This window comes from Kwoniella shivajii, chromosome 9 (assembly GCF_035658355.1).
Source record: "Kwoniella shivajii chromosome 9, complete sequence".
NCBI classification, from domain to species: domain Eukaryota; kingdom Fungi; phylum Basidiomycota; class Tremellomycetes; order Tremellales; family Cryptococcaceae; genus Kwoniella; species Kwoniella shivajii.
Genome location: NC_085916.1, coordinates 26,648 through 43,179, shown reverse-complemented (window position 1 = coordinate 43,179; position 16,532 = coordinate 26,648). Strand labels below are relative to the sequence as shown.

General features: G+C 47.1%; 4 protein-coding genes across 4 annotated transcripts; 1 reads left to right on the top strand and 3 right to left on the bottom strand.

Moving 5' to 3' along the window:
- Positions 1–19: 19 nt before the first annotated feature.
- Positions 20–1,549, bottom strand: IL334_006333 (uncharacterized protein; the record flags this gene model as incomplete). The annotated part of the gene is made up of 1 exon (XM_062938037.1): positions 20–1,549. One exon carries the CDS (start codon positions 1,547–1,549, stop codon positions 20–22), a length of 1,530 nt encoding a protein of 509 aa, XP_062794088.1.
- Positions 1,550–4,404: 2,855 nt separating this feature from the next.
- Positions 4,405–5,278, bottom strand: IL334_006332 (uncharacterized protein; the record flags this gene model as incomplete). Its single annotated transcript, XM_062938036.1, has 2 exons — positions 4,405–4,567; positions 4,614–5,278. 2 exons carry the CDS (start codon positions 5,276–5,278, stop codon positions 4,405–4,407), a joined length of 828 nt encoding a protein of 275 aa, XP_062794087.1.
- A 4,321-nt stretch (positions 5,279–9,599) lies between these two features.
- Positions 9,600–12,049, top strand: IL334_006331 (uncharacterized protein; the record flags this gene model as incomplete). The annotated part of the gene is made up of 14 exons (XM_062938035.1): positions 9,600–9,743; positions 9,790–9,826; positions 9,876–9,974; positions 10,315–10,450; positions 10,499–10,533; positions 10,731–10,815; positions 10,860–10,923; positions 10,982–11,021; positions 11,131–11,185; positions 11,239–11,274; positions 11,321–11,384; positions 11,572–11,601; positions 11,659–11,697; positions 11,909–12,049. The coding sequence occupies 14 exons, from the start codon at positions 9,600–9,602 to the stop codon at positions 12,047–12,049; spliced, it is 1,005 nt and encodes a 334-aa protein (XP_062794086.1).
- Positions 12,050–12,264: 215 nt separating this feature from the next.
- Positions 12,265–13,885, bottom strand: IL334_006330 (uncharacterized protein; the record flags this gene model as incomplete). The annotated part of the gene is made up of 7 exons (XM_062938034.1): positions 12,265–12,605; positions 12,651–12,786; positions 12,839–13,022; positions 13,197–13,323; positions 13,461–13,634; positions 13,678–13,755; positions 13,804–13,885. 7 exons carry the CDS (start codon positions 13,883–13,885, stop codon positions 12,265–12,267), a joined length of 1,122 nt encoding a protein of 373 aa, XP_062794085.1.
- Between the last annotated feature and the right edge of the window lie 2,647 nt (positions 13,886–16,532).

The window sequence follows — 16,532 nt, the reverse complement described above, 5'->3', positions numbered from 1 at the left end:
GATAGAAATGCGTCTTGACTCACTTTTTCCTTTGTATGATGTTCGATACATGCTTCGTCACAGCTAGCTCTTTCTGGGTCCGTTTCCCTCTTCGTCTTTGCCTTTTGTTCCGTCCTCGCAGACGCCCTTCTTCCATGTCTTTCTCCAAGTCTGTCCCATCGTTCATCCCCAATTCCTCGTCTTCTCTTCTTTGCTGATCTTCCTGTTTTGCTTGCGACTCTGCAACTCCTTCATAATAACTGATTTTTCGCGTGCCACCACTGGTCTCTGCGTCACCACCGTAAGCAGGGGCAACGTGACTAAGTTTAGGGGTTGCTATAGCTACCAGACTGCTGGTTGTTATCACCAGGGCAGCCATCGCTCGATGTGTTTGAGCTGGATGTGATTGTTCTTCATTATACCTGAACCAGGTCGCGGGGTTAGCATGACCGACCATGAACTGGCTAAACCTCTGGCTAATCGTGATGTTGGCGTGTGGTCTCATTTGATTGGAGAAGTGTGGTGAGGGAATGTATGGATCGTTCAAGTCTTGACTACGATGTGGAAGAGTTTGATGCTTTCGATTGCGGTGGACTCGTCTTGCTTCATACTTCAACCTTTCTTCTAAATCTGTACCCGAAATATCGTCCGTGTGATTCATGCTACTACGGCGACTCCCTGCGAAGCTTGAGTTGGCTGAAGGGATTGTGAACAATGATTGGGAGCTCCATCTTCTCCTTGTTCGCTGCTTGTGTGTACCATGTTCACGTTTCCCGCTCATCAGAGAACGTAAAGTCCCTCGGCGTTTTTCTGAAGTATCGTTGCGATATAGGCCCAGCAATGCACTGAGTACTCCTCCGGGTCCCACACGGGTATCGTCATCGGTCTCTTCATCACTAGTCTCCCATACACTCGAGCTGAAAGAAGATCTTCTACTGGACATTCGTCGATGTCGAGGATCGGGAACAGGTGAATCGGTAGAATTGAGAGATACTGCGGAGGAGGAAGGGACGTTTGTGCCATCGGAATCGTCGTCAGCCTCAGGGGCACGTGGAGCAATCGGCGGTCTTCCAGTGTGTTTCCGCACAAGACGGGAAGCCGTGTTGCGAGCGTTGGCATCTTCCGAAGTCATGGTTGGAGAGCCGGACCTCTGGACAGATCTCATGTCAACGACACTGTGGTCTCGCAAGCGGCTCTTCCAGTGAACCTTGCGTGGATCTGGGAGTTTGCGATCTTTCAACGCTTCGAGGTCATCCACCCCATCCGCTCCATCCTCTTCTACCGTCTCTCGGCCGTCCATAGTACCATGCTGATGTGACTGTTTGTCAGTCTGGTCATGTCCCGATAAATCGTCGTGATCGTCTATCTCTTGCTGCGGCGCTAATTTGTCTGATGGGTCAGACTTCTCTTCTTCCGGTGTCACTGTTCTAGTCGATGATTCCGAACGGGCTTGCGACGATGATGGCTTATCGAGCTTCTTCTGGGCTGTGTGAGAAGCACTGGAAAGTGGGGATAAATGAGAGGTGAGAGGTGCACTGCCGTCGCGTGCTGTGCTGTATGAATCAGACATAAAGGTCAAGTAATAGGTGTTTGATTATGCAGACGAGCGTCTGGTAGTTCGCTATAGTAGCACATATACAATCAGCAATCTCTTGACGATATAAATATGTCATCAAGCGGTGCTTAAAAATTGAAAGCTGCGACTTGTGCTGGAATCGAAAATTTATGCATCCCATGTTATAAATAAACAAAACATATCGTTGTTTCAGGGTCAACGTGACATCATGCCGCCGGGTGAGTCTCTCTTCCTTTTCTTCCTTTTCTTCGTCTTCCCATTTCGCAGTTTGACTAAGAGCCTCTTACTTGAAACGATGAAAAAGGGTCTCGGAGGGTGATGAATTATGAAAGTCCAGATGCCGGACCATACGTGCTGAGACACGTGGCCGAATTGGCGACCGACCCTTTTTCTTTTTGGGGGCGTCATTGAGTGGTGCCTCTAAAGCTGTATGGTGGTTATCCACTTTCACCTCGGCTGACATGCTACGATCCTTGACGTATGGTACAGAGGTCACGTATACACTGGACAGCGGAGAATTACAGAAATCTTACCGGTTTCGGTTGGATATATCCGCGTCGAATATGTATTGACGTTTGCCCTGTTGTGGGACTAGAATATGTATAAAAGATAGGGGTTAATCGTCTTCATAGAAGTAGGACGACCGTACGCATGGGTACAGTAGCGCATTTGGAGATATCACATGCTGATCATGTGACGAATGACAAATGGGCTAGGGGGCGAATAGCTCCTCGCCTCGATGACTTTGTCACAGACCGCTGGTACGACCGTATACCCTACAACCCGACGCGATTGATGCCAAGCGCCTTGATATCCAACGCTGTGAACGTACTACTTTTTCGACAAGTGTCCTTGCTGGGCATGACTTGGGCCCTGGCATTGGTCCCACGTCGCAGCACTACCTTTGTTAAGAATACAACAGTGAGATGCTACCGCCAGACATAGCCCGATACGCGTGCAAAAGACTTGACATAGCTTAAAGTGCGCTCCCTAAAGACCGCAGCGAGTAGTAGCAGCTGATTCCGCTACGCTCGGTGAGATAATGGCGAGGTACCTTATTCGTCAAGCCGTCACGCATATTGAAGGGCATATTCCTACCCCTCTTCTTCAACAGCCAAGACCGACTGCGGAGGAGATACAACGAATGTTACACTTTCAACGATGGGAATTCCATAGGGATAGGCTTTTAGCTTGGGACTCCGATTGTTGAGATTACGTGCCACATTTTATACGTATCTGAAGCGATGTTGCACATACTGTATACCGCTGATAACCAAAAAGAACGCCAGCACGAGCAAAGGGTTCGCCGGACCTAGAGCCGGTATGACTTCAACTGCTCATCGGGGCAACTTTGTTTTGGCGCAGAATGCATCGTGGGCGTCAGTAGTTCTTCCAAATCAAAGACCGCTTACAGCTCACTAAGCCTTCACGCTATGATCAGTAGGAGGAATGCATCCTCCCTGGCCGTGAAGACCAGCTTTCACAAAGTCAAGACAAGGCTCCGCGTATCCTCGGCGAGTAATATCCCAAACGCTTCGCATCGGTGTAACATCTCGACGGCCCAGATGTTCCGCAATGCTGCCGCAGTGACATATGCGCCGAGGCAAGGGATCTGTGATGCTACGTCTCACAGAAAAGGTACTTTGGATCGATTGTGATGAGCACCAGGAGAGAATCGTCATTGGCTTGTTTTGGAGGAATGTACACCTAGCACACCTTGTCGAAGATAGAAGTCGAGGTAAGGTATTGACACACTCGCGGGAAGTAAATCTTGCACCCACCGAGGTTCAAGCGTTGTTGGGACGCCTCATTGCGATGGGCGTTCATAGAGCTCGAGATCGTTTTTCTGACGTGGACCATCTAGCTGGGCCTGGTGAAGTACATCATTTTCATTTTGCGCTACTCACGACGGTTGCGCCAATTCCATCAACCCGGCTTGATAGAAAAAGAGTCCTACTTTTCCTTTTTTTGGAAACATCCTAGAGCGTAGTCATGCAAGAGAGCCGGATCTACCTGAACCGCCACTTTGTGCTGTCGATCCGACTGTGTACCTGTCCCCGGGATTATAGATGATCAGATAAAACAGATAAATATGACAAAGTGACAAAGTGTATATTCAAAGCGATATCAAAAAATGGACGGTGAGTAGAAAGTGAGCGCACGCTGACATGGCAGAGGCCAAGGACCCACTACTCCCCCAAATCAGATCGGTGACGATGCGGTCGGTTGGTCTCTTGGTACGGAAAACCGATTCGATTCCTTACCTCCGAGCAGTGCCCCGATTCTCAATACAACACCTGAAAACGCATTTCAGTCAAACTTCACTCTCTCCAATCGCCAACCTACTACCCCCAGTGATTGTACTGGTCCCTCATCTCCGTTAGGTTTTCCCAAGCCAAAGAAAAAAAGCCGTCGACAAATTTGCATCTCCTGTGGGTGCTCGTTCTGGTTGGGATCCAGCAGAATGGTATGAGTCGAGTAAACCAGTGAAGAAATTAGGGGACATATTGGATGAGATGGGAAGTGATGACAATGTAAACATGTGATAAGTTTCACTTGAATGGGGTATCCCTGACTGTCTAGCATTCAAGGCATCACTGAAAGCTTGGATGAGCTGACGAAGGAGATGGAGAACATAGACGAGGCAGATAAAGTCAATCTTGATAAGTTTGTACTCTCTTTCAACCAGTTTAAACAGACCGTCGAAACTCGTTTGGCAGAATGGGGCAGCGCAAATAGATAAACGATGTATATGATCTTCATATACATATGGTTTAGCTGGTGAAGGTACAGATAGCTTGTTATGACATGAGAAGAAATGCATAGGTAATACCAAAATATAATCAGATCTATTGCTTAGATCTTTTTGTCTCCGCCTTGAGAATGCTATCCACTTCCTCTCGCAAGGTTTTCAATTCGTCGACAATTCCTTCCCTTTCCCTGGTCTTCAAAGCTTGAGAGGATATCATTTCCTCCGCTACCGTGAGACCCCACATTCCAACGACGGAAGCACTGAGAACATTTAGCAATGATAAACTGAAATGAGAGGACAACTTACCTTGACCAATTTTGATCCATGCGTTGTCTTACAAGTCCCCCATTATACCATCCGATGCAGTGAGGGTCGTATGCGGCTTCAGGTAATGGCTGGCCTTTTGCTGATATCGGGGGGTTTGGTCTATCAGAAAAAATGGTAGGTAATGGAAGATTGGAAGGAGATTGACGAATATCTACATTGTCGTGGATCCAAGAGGGGTTGGACGAAGATGAAAGCGGGATAGGACTGTCAGGAGGAGTAGATGATACACTGATTGGGCTCTGGGGACGATTGGACGGTCCTGCTTGTACTTGGTGATCTTGCCGTTTAGATTCATTGTCCCTTTCATAAATTATCAAAGGTCTAAGATGAGACGGGCCTGTCCAGGTCATGCGACGGTACATTCTGATACTACTAATGCTTTGATATTGTTTGCCAAGTATCCAAAGCTCGGGGTCGTCGCAGCGGAAGTCGTACATGCGCTTGGCCGGTACAGATGGATCTTGTCGGTGACGTTCGTCGTCTTCTGCCTTGATGGTGCATGTTAGACGAGCGGGAGGTGGTGGTGGCGGTGGTGGTGGCTGTGTTGAGGGTGGAGCAGGTGTATGGATGTTTTCTGAGTTTAGAATCGCTTCTTCCCACTCATCCATATCCATTGGATCGTCTTCCCAATACTCTTGTGACATTTTGCTTTTGGAGATGATGGTATGCAACGGGCAACGTTAGCAAATTCAGGTCAGTAATATCATGTATCTCGGCCATCGATCATCACTTTTGTAATCCCGAGGACAGCCTGTTTGGTATTTCGGAGAATAGTTGAGGCGGAATTCACAGGTCGACGAAAAGCCACATTCTGTCAGTAAGGGAAGCTCTATAAGAAAAGACCTGCAGATAGCTCAACTTATTGACAAATAGGGATGTTGATTTGACTATACACTCAGAATGAACAACGATTTGCTCATCATATACCGACTTTCGAGGTCTCGCGCAAGGTAAAATTCCGCATACCCCCCGAGAAGCGTAAGATAGAAGGCTGGGAACATGGACTACTATCTACTGACGAACATTCCCAAATTATATATAAGTGTAACTTCTTGTCCCCGAATTGCGTTTGTTTGAACAGGAAAATGAAGATAGAGAAAATGTATGAAGAGATCTATAAAAAGTCTACCGGCGATTCTGTTTGAACTCTCACTCGAAAAACGTCTCTTCGGTGAGTCCTGTTGTTGCCAAAGATCTATATGTGCGCACAATCTCTTTCATCACATCGGTCCCAGGTCCAATAGTCTACGCACCATACAGTATACCTCAAGCAGCAATCATAACTCAAGCCCATTCGCTTGTATGAAGCTGATCAAGATGCCAGAGGGACGATTGGATGCTGGATTCCTGTGAAACTCGCAATTGCCATACATCAAAACCGGAGGTCAACCGAAAGACGCCACAATTAGGGGAACTTTCCCTTAACCCTCCACTTCGCCTAAATGTCTCAATCTTCATCAACCCATTCTACATGCTTACTCGCTCCTACCATTTCGTCGACCGTTATAAAGTTCACAGACCACAGATATACCCCCCACTTTTCCAAGTGATACAAAACTTCCTCATCAACCGTTTGTTGTAGAGATGAATGGGTTCTTGAGAGATACCCTCCCTCTACGACCGCAAGCAATTGTAACGTATTCCGGGAGCTCATTGTTTACTAAATGTCTCGTTGATACCGAGTACGATTGAGAACAACAGCTTTGATGGTTATTCTTGCGGGATGCATGCGATGAAAGGAAGATATCTGAGCGGTAAGTCACCTTTTATTTCAACTCAACCAGTTGCGCTGAAAACGTACCAACAGAAATATGACAGAAGAGTCGGTTACAGGCATATCAAACGGTCTCTCAGTGGAACGTTGAGGGGATCATCGCAACAAAGAATGCTGTTGGCTTTCTGATGATATCGTGCCACGTCATCGCCCTATCGTTTGCCAAGTACCCTTCTGCATCTAGTGTCAACTTGGAAAAATTGTACTTTTCTCAGAATAAAAGAGGGTGATCAAGACGTTTGTGAAAGGTGAGCTCTCCTCCGCGCTTGCTTACACTATCTTCTATGACGTAGGCATCTCATCAAACCCTACCATGCGCCAGATCCAAAGCGAATGCCAAGGTCCCCAGGACATGCAACAACGATCGGCGATGCAAGGTTGAGGTGCAAGTTCCCGATGAGGATGGGAAGTAAGTTTCATAACTGGAAGAAATTTGAAACAATATTGTGCGTGTAGAATACACGTACAACTCGCATAGGAGGCAAAATGGAGCGAACGGGTACGTGATGCGTTTTATCTAGATGCATATACTTTTGGCCGCTGGTGATGTTTTCTTGACTTGAAATCAGCTTACACTGAATGCTCTTCCCGCAGCAGTAAAAGACATATGGGAAGAGATTCAGCTTGAGTCAAACCCCCTGAAGGAGCTTCTAAAACAAGAGGATACGAAGGACAGTCGGACATACCCTAATCGGTCGTCAGATCGACATTTGGATAATTGACGAAGAAGGTGATTGGAAGCACGACTCGGATCCCCTTCCTTCAGCTCACTAACATGGATGGAAGGAATAATACTTGCGGGTTTGAGAAAGGAGCACTAGCGCGTCCAAGATGGTTGGTACATCTTCCCTTGTGCTGATTTAATCGCTATGACAGGAACTCTGAACAATCGTCGAGCGATACATCAAGACCCAACCACTCACCACATCGTCTTTGATAGAGGCGGAGGTAAGCCACATAGCTGCCCAGCCATTGGAAATTGTACATCCCACTCGTTGAAATGACGCCAACATCGGTAAAACCTCACAACTATTTTCATTTTCCCGTGTCATCCGAAGAGAATCAGAAGAAGCTAGATCAGACGTGAGAGAATCGTGGTAGATTGAAAAAGCCCCAGGAGTCATGCTGATATAGCGCTCTTGTTCTTGCTGTAGATCCTGGAAGATGATGCCGGATTCTGGGGCTGAGGCACCAGATAAACAACCACCGTGTAACTGGACTACTTTTGATCATTAAAAAAGGAAATGGAAGGTATTCTTGAATCGGACACGGTAAGTTTGGCAATGGTGCTAATGAAGCTAAATATAGTCCGCTCGTGATCCAGTGATGCACAGTCTTCCTTACATTTACAATAGTATGGTGGAGAAGACATGCAGGAGTGACTTATCCATTAGTCGTGAATGTATCCAAGAGGCGCCGACCTTAGTGTAATTCATGATTGATAACGCCCAACATCAGAGAACAGCTCCTTATGGGGGCGAAAGTCTTGCTGCGTTGAACCTGATGGTCAATCTTCCCTAGATGCGATGACGACGATCACCGAACAATCCATTTTTTCGCGTGATTCGTGCGCGATATAAAGGGTTGTTCGAAAAGAGGTTCATGAGCGGTATACAGGTAAACATTTGACGTTAGTTTGAGTCAGTCGTTTGATACCCAAGGATTGGACGTTGGCCCAGGTAAACCTGCGGATGCTTGGAATACCGGACCGAGCATCTATCAGCAAGTCATATTATCAGATGACGCAGTAGGTACTCATGAGCTGTAGACCTGTTGAATCAGATCAGCGGCCAAGATATAGACGATAGCTGTTATAGGATATTACGAAGCACCGCGATTACAATTTATCTAGGATGTCTTTGTTGAATAGTGTTGCATATGCAGACGAGAGAAAGAGAGAAATGACTATGAAAAATTTCAAGTCGTACGTGCGCAATCACCTCAACAGCCTTTCCTCACTGGTGCAGAACTTGTAAATCAACTACTGAGAAACATTCAAGACTATTCGTGTGTTTTCCTCTGCATCCAATACGATCCATCTGCGATGGATGGTTTAACAATGTCCAAGAGATCCCATCTTCCTCTTCGTTTTAGTGCGTAAACAATCCATCTCATGACCCACCTCGCTATCGAAACTTGCCTCCACGGAATCATATACAGGCGGAATCTCCTAGGCAAAGTGCTCAACTGGCGATGCGGGATGAATCGATCGTGAGGCTAAGGTGCCGGAATACACGCTCATCAGACACCACAAAAGGTGTTAGTTCATCTAGACAGCAGGACGGTGGCCATGGAAGTCGGAATCCGCTAAGGAGTGTGTAACAACTCACCTGTTGAATGAAACCGTGGCATATGCCACAAGAGAGAGAAAGTTTGTGCTTGATGTAAGAAGTAAGTCGTGTCATCAACAGGATTGTCAGACATGATGAGTCGACTAGATCCCGTCAACATGAATACACCTCGGCCATGCAGTTCTTAGACCGTCCCGCGAATATGTTATAGGATATCGCTCTGGACGCCACCTTTCGAACAATGTCTGCAGTGGAAAAAGGAGCAAAGTTGGAGAATCTCAGTTTGGTAGTTCGTCTTATGCACGTACATCTACTGCTGTGTGTACCACGCCATATCCTTGGACTAACTTTGTGTAGGAGTTTGCAAATTCGTCGTCGGAAAAGTTGACCGTCCAGCGGAAAGCGACTATAACTACAATTCGTCAGCCTCCACTTTTCGTGTTCAGTGATCAACTGAGCACCTTACTGAGCACCTCAATTTCAAGTCATTTTATACATAAATCTCCAATAAATTGCACTGCACAATGCATACTATTCATCCAAATCCTCCAGGTCAAGGGCGGAAATCAAAGGGTTGAGACCTGTTACATGCATTCCTTCTCTATTATTGGACGCTTTCTTTTGCTTATTAGTAGTACTGGTGGGGGAGGATATGTTGGTGGTGGACGAGTGGTGGAGGAGAGAGTGACGATGAGGGTTCAGTTACGTCATCGTTATTTACTGTTGATTTTACACGCCATGTGTTCTACATGTGGACCGTCGTTTCTGTTTGTTGATCGTTCCATGCAAATAATGTTCCTGCTAGGTCCCCACTTTTGATTCGTGTTTCGGACCATACTAGTTTCGCATTTGATACTCATTTTTTGCCGACAAAGCAACAGTAGCAGTAACGTCATCGACATGGAGACAGACCCACGTTCTCACAAAAGATCTCAGCCGCAGGCGGAGGATGCGGGCATGCAACTCACAGACGAAGCTACACTCTTTGCCAGTCCGCTTCCGATTGTAGGTGCGAGAAAGACAACAACAAGGAAGGAAGTCTGGGTTAGTATAGCACAATCAATCGTTGCATAGAACTGACCAGCCTCAGTCATGGTACCTTTACTACGTCGGAAACTCGGGTCTCGGTGAGTGATTGCCCGATCGCCCCCACGCTGAGCTGACCAAACAAGCAAGGTCCTTTCAATTTTGCAATCTCGGCATGGCAAAATCTCCTTTACAATGCAGGTTGGGATCCAGCTTACCCAAGAGGGACTATGCCTTGTGGGGATGGAGGTGAGTCTCGGATCTCAAGGCCATACGCTGACTGCTATCAGGATGTAACCTAATTGCTTACGGATCTGAGAGGTCTGGTGAGTTTATCTCTTTAAAGTGCTCGCTAACGATCTAGTCAACTCCATCGTGCTTATAACCAACGGTCTATCATTCGCCTGTCAGGCTGTTATATTCCTTATTGTCGGGTCCTTTGCGGATTACGGCGTATGGCGACCGCATATCACGACTGGCTTCACAATTCTCACTTGGGCTGTGTCCTTCGCTTGGTTAGGAGTAGAGCAACCTTCAAAGTGAGCTCGCCCGACTATACGCGTCAAGCTGACGATTAGATGGCAAGCAGGCACTGCGTTGTACATCCTTGGTTTGATAGGATACCAAGGAGCTCTGACGTTCTGGACAGCAGCGTTTCCTGGGTTAGCTCGTGACCTCCCGGAAATCAAAGAAAGCGAGGAGAGATTGGCGAAAGGTCAGACCGAGTGAGCACTTTTCGTCGCTTTTACGTTCTGGTTCTTGACGTGCCAAAGCCAAAAATCTCATGATCAGAAGGATATGCTTGCTCGTAATCGATTAGCAAACGTATCTTTTCTTGTGTGCTCTCTCGGAGAACTGGTTATCCTCGCAATTCTTGCTGGAATTCTGGAGGGAGTTATCAACGACGATCCAAATAGCAATACAAGGGCTCTAAGCATCGTTTGCGCTTACAGTGCTGGAGTATGGAGTGAGTGACACAAGTATCAACGTTTCTGACTGCCGTAGTCCTCTGTGCGATACCGTGGTTGCTCTTTGAGCAGTATCGACCTGGGAATCAGCTTCCACCACACACCAGTTATATCACCGTAGGGTTAGTATCTTTTTCAGCCTAGCAGGATGTTGATTATTCTCCAGAGTAAAGCAGATCTACCACGCTTTCCGGCTTTGTCTCCGACTCAAGCAGACTTTTATTTACTTGGTGAGCTGTTTACTCATGCGCCCGTTTCCGTTTACCCTGAACAACTTTTATCGTTTAGGCCGCTTATTTCTTCTTGGGGGACTGTTTGAACACTGTCGGTAAGTGGTGACCTCCTTACTTACTTTCATGACTCCCTGCTGATCAGTCACATCAGTGACCGGTGAGAGCCTTTCTGAACTAGCGAGTTTTTGTCATAACGTCTTGTAGTCATCGCCACATTGCAGAATGAAGTTGTGTCATATGACACAAAGTTCTTGAATTAGTGAGCTTCCGGCATTTCTCCAATGTATTGTAGGGAAACTAACGTTCTTTTAGCCTCCTGATTGATGGTATCGCTGCACAAGCACTGGGGTAAGCGGGATGGCAGGTGTGCGCTTCGCAAGCTGATTGCGCGCAGCATTGGAATTTTCTGGCTCGTCCAGAAGCGCTACACGATACCGACCAAAACCATGTTGCTCTTTGTAAGTTAGGCAGTCATATCTCAACTAACCACTTGTAGAACGCTTTCTGGATTCTTGTCCTCTGCGCATGGGGATGTGTTGGCATTACCCAAACTCGATTCGGATTTCACAATGCCTGGGAGTTTTGGGCGTATCAAGCTTTCTATGGGGTGAGTAATGGCAGTCGGTTCGCATAGCTGACAATCAGATCTTTGTCTGTCCTTGGTATGCAATTTCGGTAAGTTTGTTGAAGCTCAAATGCTCCGGCCGATAGAGTCTGGCTGATATTGCGCAGCAAGCGATGATTTCAGAAGTCGTGCCTCGCGGTAAAGAGGTGAGTACTGCTTTTTGCCGTACCCTTGCTGATCGATCAGTTCCTCTTTTTCGCCCTCTTTTCGATCATCGGTAAAACATCGAGTTTTATCGGTCCCTTTGTCAGCAGTGCCATCATCGATGACTCTGGTAACACTAATATGCCTTTCACGTTCCTCTTGGCCCTCGGCGTCGTCTCCGTCGGAATCTTGGCATGTGTCAACGTGGAAAAGTCCCGCAAAGAATGTAGAAAGTACTTGGAGGACGAGGCGATGAGGGTATATGGTATGAGCTCCGCAGAAGTTCTGGCGGTGAATAATGGATATGGGATGGACGGGGTGCGATCGGTGGCTGTTGGAGAGGACAAGAATTGATTGTGATATTAACCGGGTCGCGTTATTCAGACGATCTTCATTTGATCCGTATGAACAGCATCGCTGTCATTAGTGTCTCTTCGACATCGGTCCAAATCAAGGTGTGTTGGCATCATGACTGGTTTGTGACAATCATTAGGTTTATCGTTATGCATGCTACATGGCGATAGCGTATTGTCCGTTCATAAGAGCTCTACCCATTGTATCTATCTGCCTCACTGAGATAATAACCAACCTACAACAGAGACGCCGAAGACGATCGCCGATCCTCTAGCAGTCCGCCTGCAAGATGCTGAACTTTTGGCCGCAGAGCCTGTACCAGCAGCAGCGCTGGCGCTTCCACTGACGGCAGCGCTCGTTCCGCTCGATGATGAAGAAGAAGCGGAAGAACTACTGGAGGATGATTGGTTCGTGTATGTGCTAAAATCAGGATATGTAACGTTCGTTTCCACATATGGCTGAGTCACATTGAAAGCACTGGCAAGGGGAACAATGTACTTGAACGCGGCCTTAATACTGGCGTATTGTGACATAAACTCGGACATAGTGAAATTGGCTGTACAATCACTCAGCAATCCCTTCATTAGACAGGCGTACTCACTCAATTCGTGAGTAAGAACCATCGGTCCACTGGTACTGTAGGTACCGTTAGAGACCTTGCTGACGACAGATTGGTAATATGCGGTGACATCGGCCTCTGTGACATTTGAGCCAGTTGCACCGGCTCTCCAGTCCTCCTATGACATGTCTCAGTATGCAGGACTCAGCGCTACAAGCATGTGAACTCACCGAGTCATCCGACCAGACGTAGTTGGTCAAGTTGAGTTCCTGAGCAATGAGACGTATCCGATTGTCAACGTCACCGTATGGAGGACGCCAACAGGTTGGGGTGACCCCGAGAACTTCTTTGATCGCCTTCCTTGTGTAATAGAGCTCTGCAAAGGCTTCCTCGTTTGTAAAGGAAGTCATGTATCTGTCCCGTCAGCACAATCCACCGGAAAGTCTACTCACTGATGTGACCAAGTGTGAATGCAAATTTCGTGTCCATCACTCAATCCTCGCTGAGCCTGCAGAGGCCAATCCATGACGTTACTTCCGATGTAGAACCTGTCGGATTAGCGCTGTATCTTTGTGACGATCGACTCACATAGTCGCCTTCTGGCCAGCGTCCCGAAGGAAATCGTAAAAGGCGTTGTGACTACAATTGGGTCCATCATCAAATCCTAATCCCCATGTTTCAGGCTCCGGTACTGTAGTCTTGTCCGCATTGATCCCTAGACTGGCAGCAGGTTGTGTGCATTGTCGCCAGGTCCACCAACAGTCAGGATCAGTAGCATTATACCCGACACTGGAAAAATCACCATTGGGCGTCCCTTAACAATCAGTGACTGTCCGTGCGGCAACAACTCACCTTTTGGGGATATGGTAGGGAGTTTTGAGTTCACAGTAGCATTAATGCTGGCGAAGAGGTCTGAAGCCTCGGTGTCACCAGACACCAGGGTGGCGGTCTGCCATATAGTAGGGAAGGAGGATTTGATATCGGTGACGGGTTGATATGAGTAGGCGACACATTCTGTTGAGGGATCTATACAGAAATAAGCATGAAACTGCCGGTCGACTCAACTCACCTGTACTCTGGGCGGCACTTGCCTCGTCCGTTACTTGACGACCGACAATCCCTCTCGATTGCAGCGATCTCAGCTCTGCTGCGTTATTGATGATTGGTCCACCGTGATTTCTCTTCATGATCTCACCTCCACCACATCCGCGGTGACCCGAGACCACTCCTGATCCAAGTGTAAAAGCGACAATGAAGGCAGTTGATAATGGCAACATCGTATTTATGTCGATGTAAAGATGGAAAGAAGGAAAGATGAAAGTATTTTACAATAGCTGGCCTTGAGATGGTATGTTTTCGCATTTTAACGAGCTGAGCTTCAGATGCGGTGCAGATGAGATTTCGAGGGTTGAAATGTCGGCATACGATATTGCAAAAAGCATTTAAGGTGATTGATACTTTGACAGTCAGGCATCCGTAGCTATTTATGGAATTGCGAAAACAACAAACTGACAAAACACATGCGGGAAATGGTGATAACCCTGAACTAAAGTATTACGCTTTTTCTTCCTTCCCTCAGTGGCAGCGATTTCCACGTTCTCCTGTTAGAGGGCTAGTAGAACCAGTATGTAATCATGATATCTTTTATTTCTGGTACTGCAATTAGGGACTGCATATGTCATATTGGTAATACTCATATCCGCGGATTTATCACGGACCTAGACAACCAAGAACAAGCAGCTCTGTGTGTCGCTCCTGCTCAGTGGCGTGTGTTCCGAGTTCCATTTACTCTCTTTCACATCGATTGAATCGGGTTATTCGCCTTCGTACATGTGTGATGCATAATCTCGCTGTAAAGGATCTGCTACGTGTGAATATTAATATGGCTCGCATACTTCCATTGCTGCCAGATCAAAAGCTAATATATTGCCCTTCAAACAACCTTCTGAGAGCGGAGGGAGTGTAAAATTCATCACGCTTCAAGGCATACATTGGCCTAGCAGGATATTGATTCACGATGTTTCATGAGGAGATGTACCACATTCTAGTCGTTCTGAGGCAGCTTGGTGCTGTCCGTTACGAGGCATATGCCATAATCCAGCTGGAAAACCGTTCCGCAGGACACGTCGGGAGATCAGCATCTTGCTTTCGCCAGTCAACCATTCTTTCCCAGTACACAGACAGCTCTCACCATCAAGCCCAACAAACGCCAGAAGCTTCGCATTGTAGCAGCGTAGCTTGTATGCCAACCGGACTTCCGATCCACTGGTATGCGCAGTCTACCGCAGCCCCTGCTCAGCCCCTCGCGCTTCTGAAAGATTCACCAGGAATGCGTATTGTTGAGCAATATCACTGCCGCTTCGAGGTAGGGAGCTCATATAAGATATCACTAGGCTTGTGTTTCATACTTCCATTCAAGCGTTCACAAAAAATATGCCTTGCCTACCAGCCTCACAAGCGAGTGATGCGACAATTGACATGCAGCGAAGACGGCAGCATAGGCCGTCTCGTAGCTCAACTTCAAGTCAGCTGAGCATGATGCAAGCGGATGATCCTTGAGTTGTGTTCCAGCCTTCACTTGAAGATGTAACAGTGACAGGAAGATGATTGTTTCACCCGTACAAAAGAAGACATCAGACATTGTAGTGCGTGACAGCTCGTTGCACCGTATTGAACCTTGTGACATGTAGCTGGGCATCATCAATCAAGACAAAGTATCGAGCCAATTTCGCACGTTGAGCCCCCATTGATCACACCCTTGCTTGTCACCGGGAAAAGCCAACGGTACAGTGTTAACGAGTGACAGACATTGTCTGGCATTCATTGTAGCAGCAGAACTGCGACGAGATATCACAGGTTACACTGATCAGCTTTCCTATCTATGGGGGACCTTTTGGACATGTTGGTGGACATAGACACCTTGGCCACAGGGAGTCACATAACGCTGATTCCCACAAATCAATATACCGTATCAAGCATGTCCCCAACGCAGCCAAGCATTTTCGTCTGGATGTTGCCTAACAAGGCTGACTACATTTTGACACCCCTGTTGCCTGGAATCAGTTATGGAGAATAAAGATAATATGATGGTGATACAACCATCCGACAACTTCAGACTTCTACGTAGCCAGCGGATATAACGTACCTCCCCGTGCCACCCCAAAGTCAAGGTAAAGACTGATATCAGTGCACCTCAACGAAGACGAATGATGCTTGATTGCTGAACGAAAGAAGCGCTGCATGTAATTAATGTTCCATGCGCCACGTTGAGGTCGCTGTTATCTTGGGCGAAAACGTGATGTGTCTACTAGAAATCATCTGTATACGGACTTCCCTGTCCGTTCTTTGCCAGCTCAAGCAACCTTTGCCTCCCATTTTCATCCTAACATGCTTTGGCAGACTTGATCGACCACCATCAATCATTCAATCATGTCAATAGAGCCCTGCAGCTCATCAGACATTGTATACGTGCATGCTGATTCTGACCACTCTGATGTGTCCGTCATTTCTAAGATCATGCATATATGTTCGGAGGCTGCCAAGTGTTCTTCCACGGCTTCTTTGGAGAGCCGCCACCCGGAAGGATCATCACGCAAAATATTGGATGCTTGTCCCTGGTCGAGTGGCTTGTCTCGTCTCACGTGGGTGATTGTGGCAAAGTAGAGGCAAAGGAAATGAGCTATGGTGCAATATGTTAAGCAGTAGTGATGTCGGAATCAGCTACTTGATGGCAGAAGGAATCTTAGCAACATTCTCATCTAGCAGATTTAATACTGCCCTCGTTTTTTCCCTTCCTGTGGGATCGACAGTCTTTTTTTCCGAGACTGTGATGCCCTGAGCGTTTACGTCCAGAGTCTGCATTTCTTCCCAGACTTTCACAATTCGGCTTAAGTAAATCAGGTACCGGCTACCGTCATTTCCCCT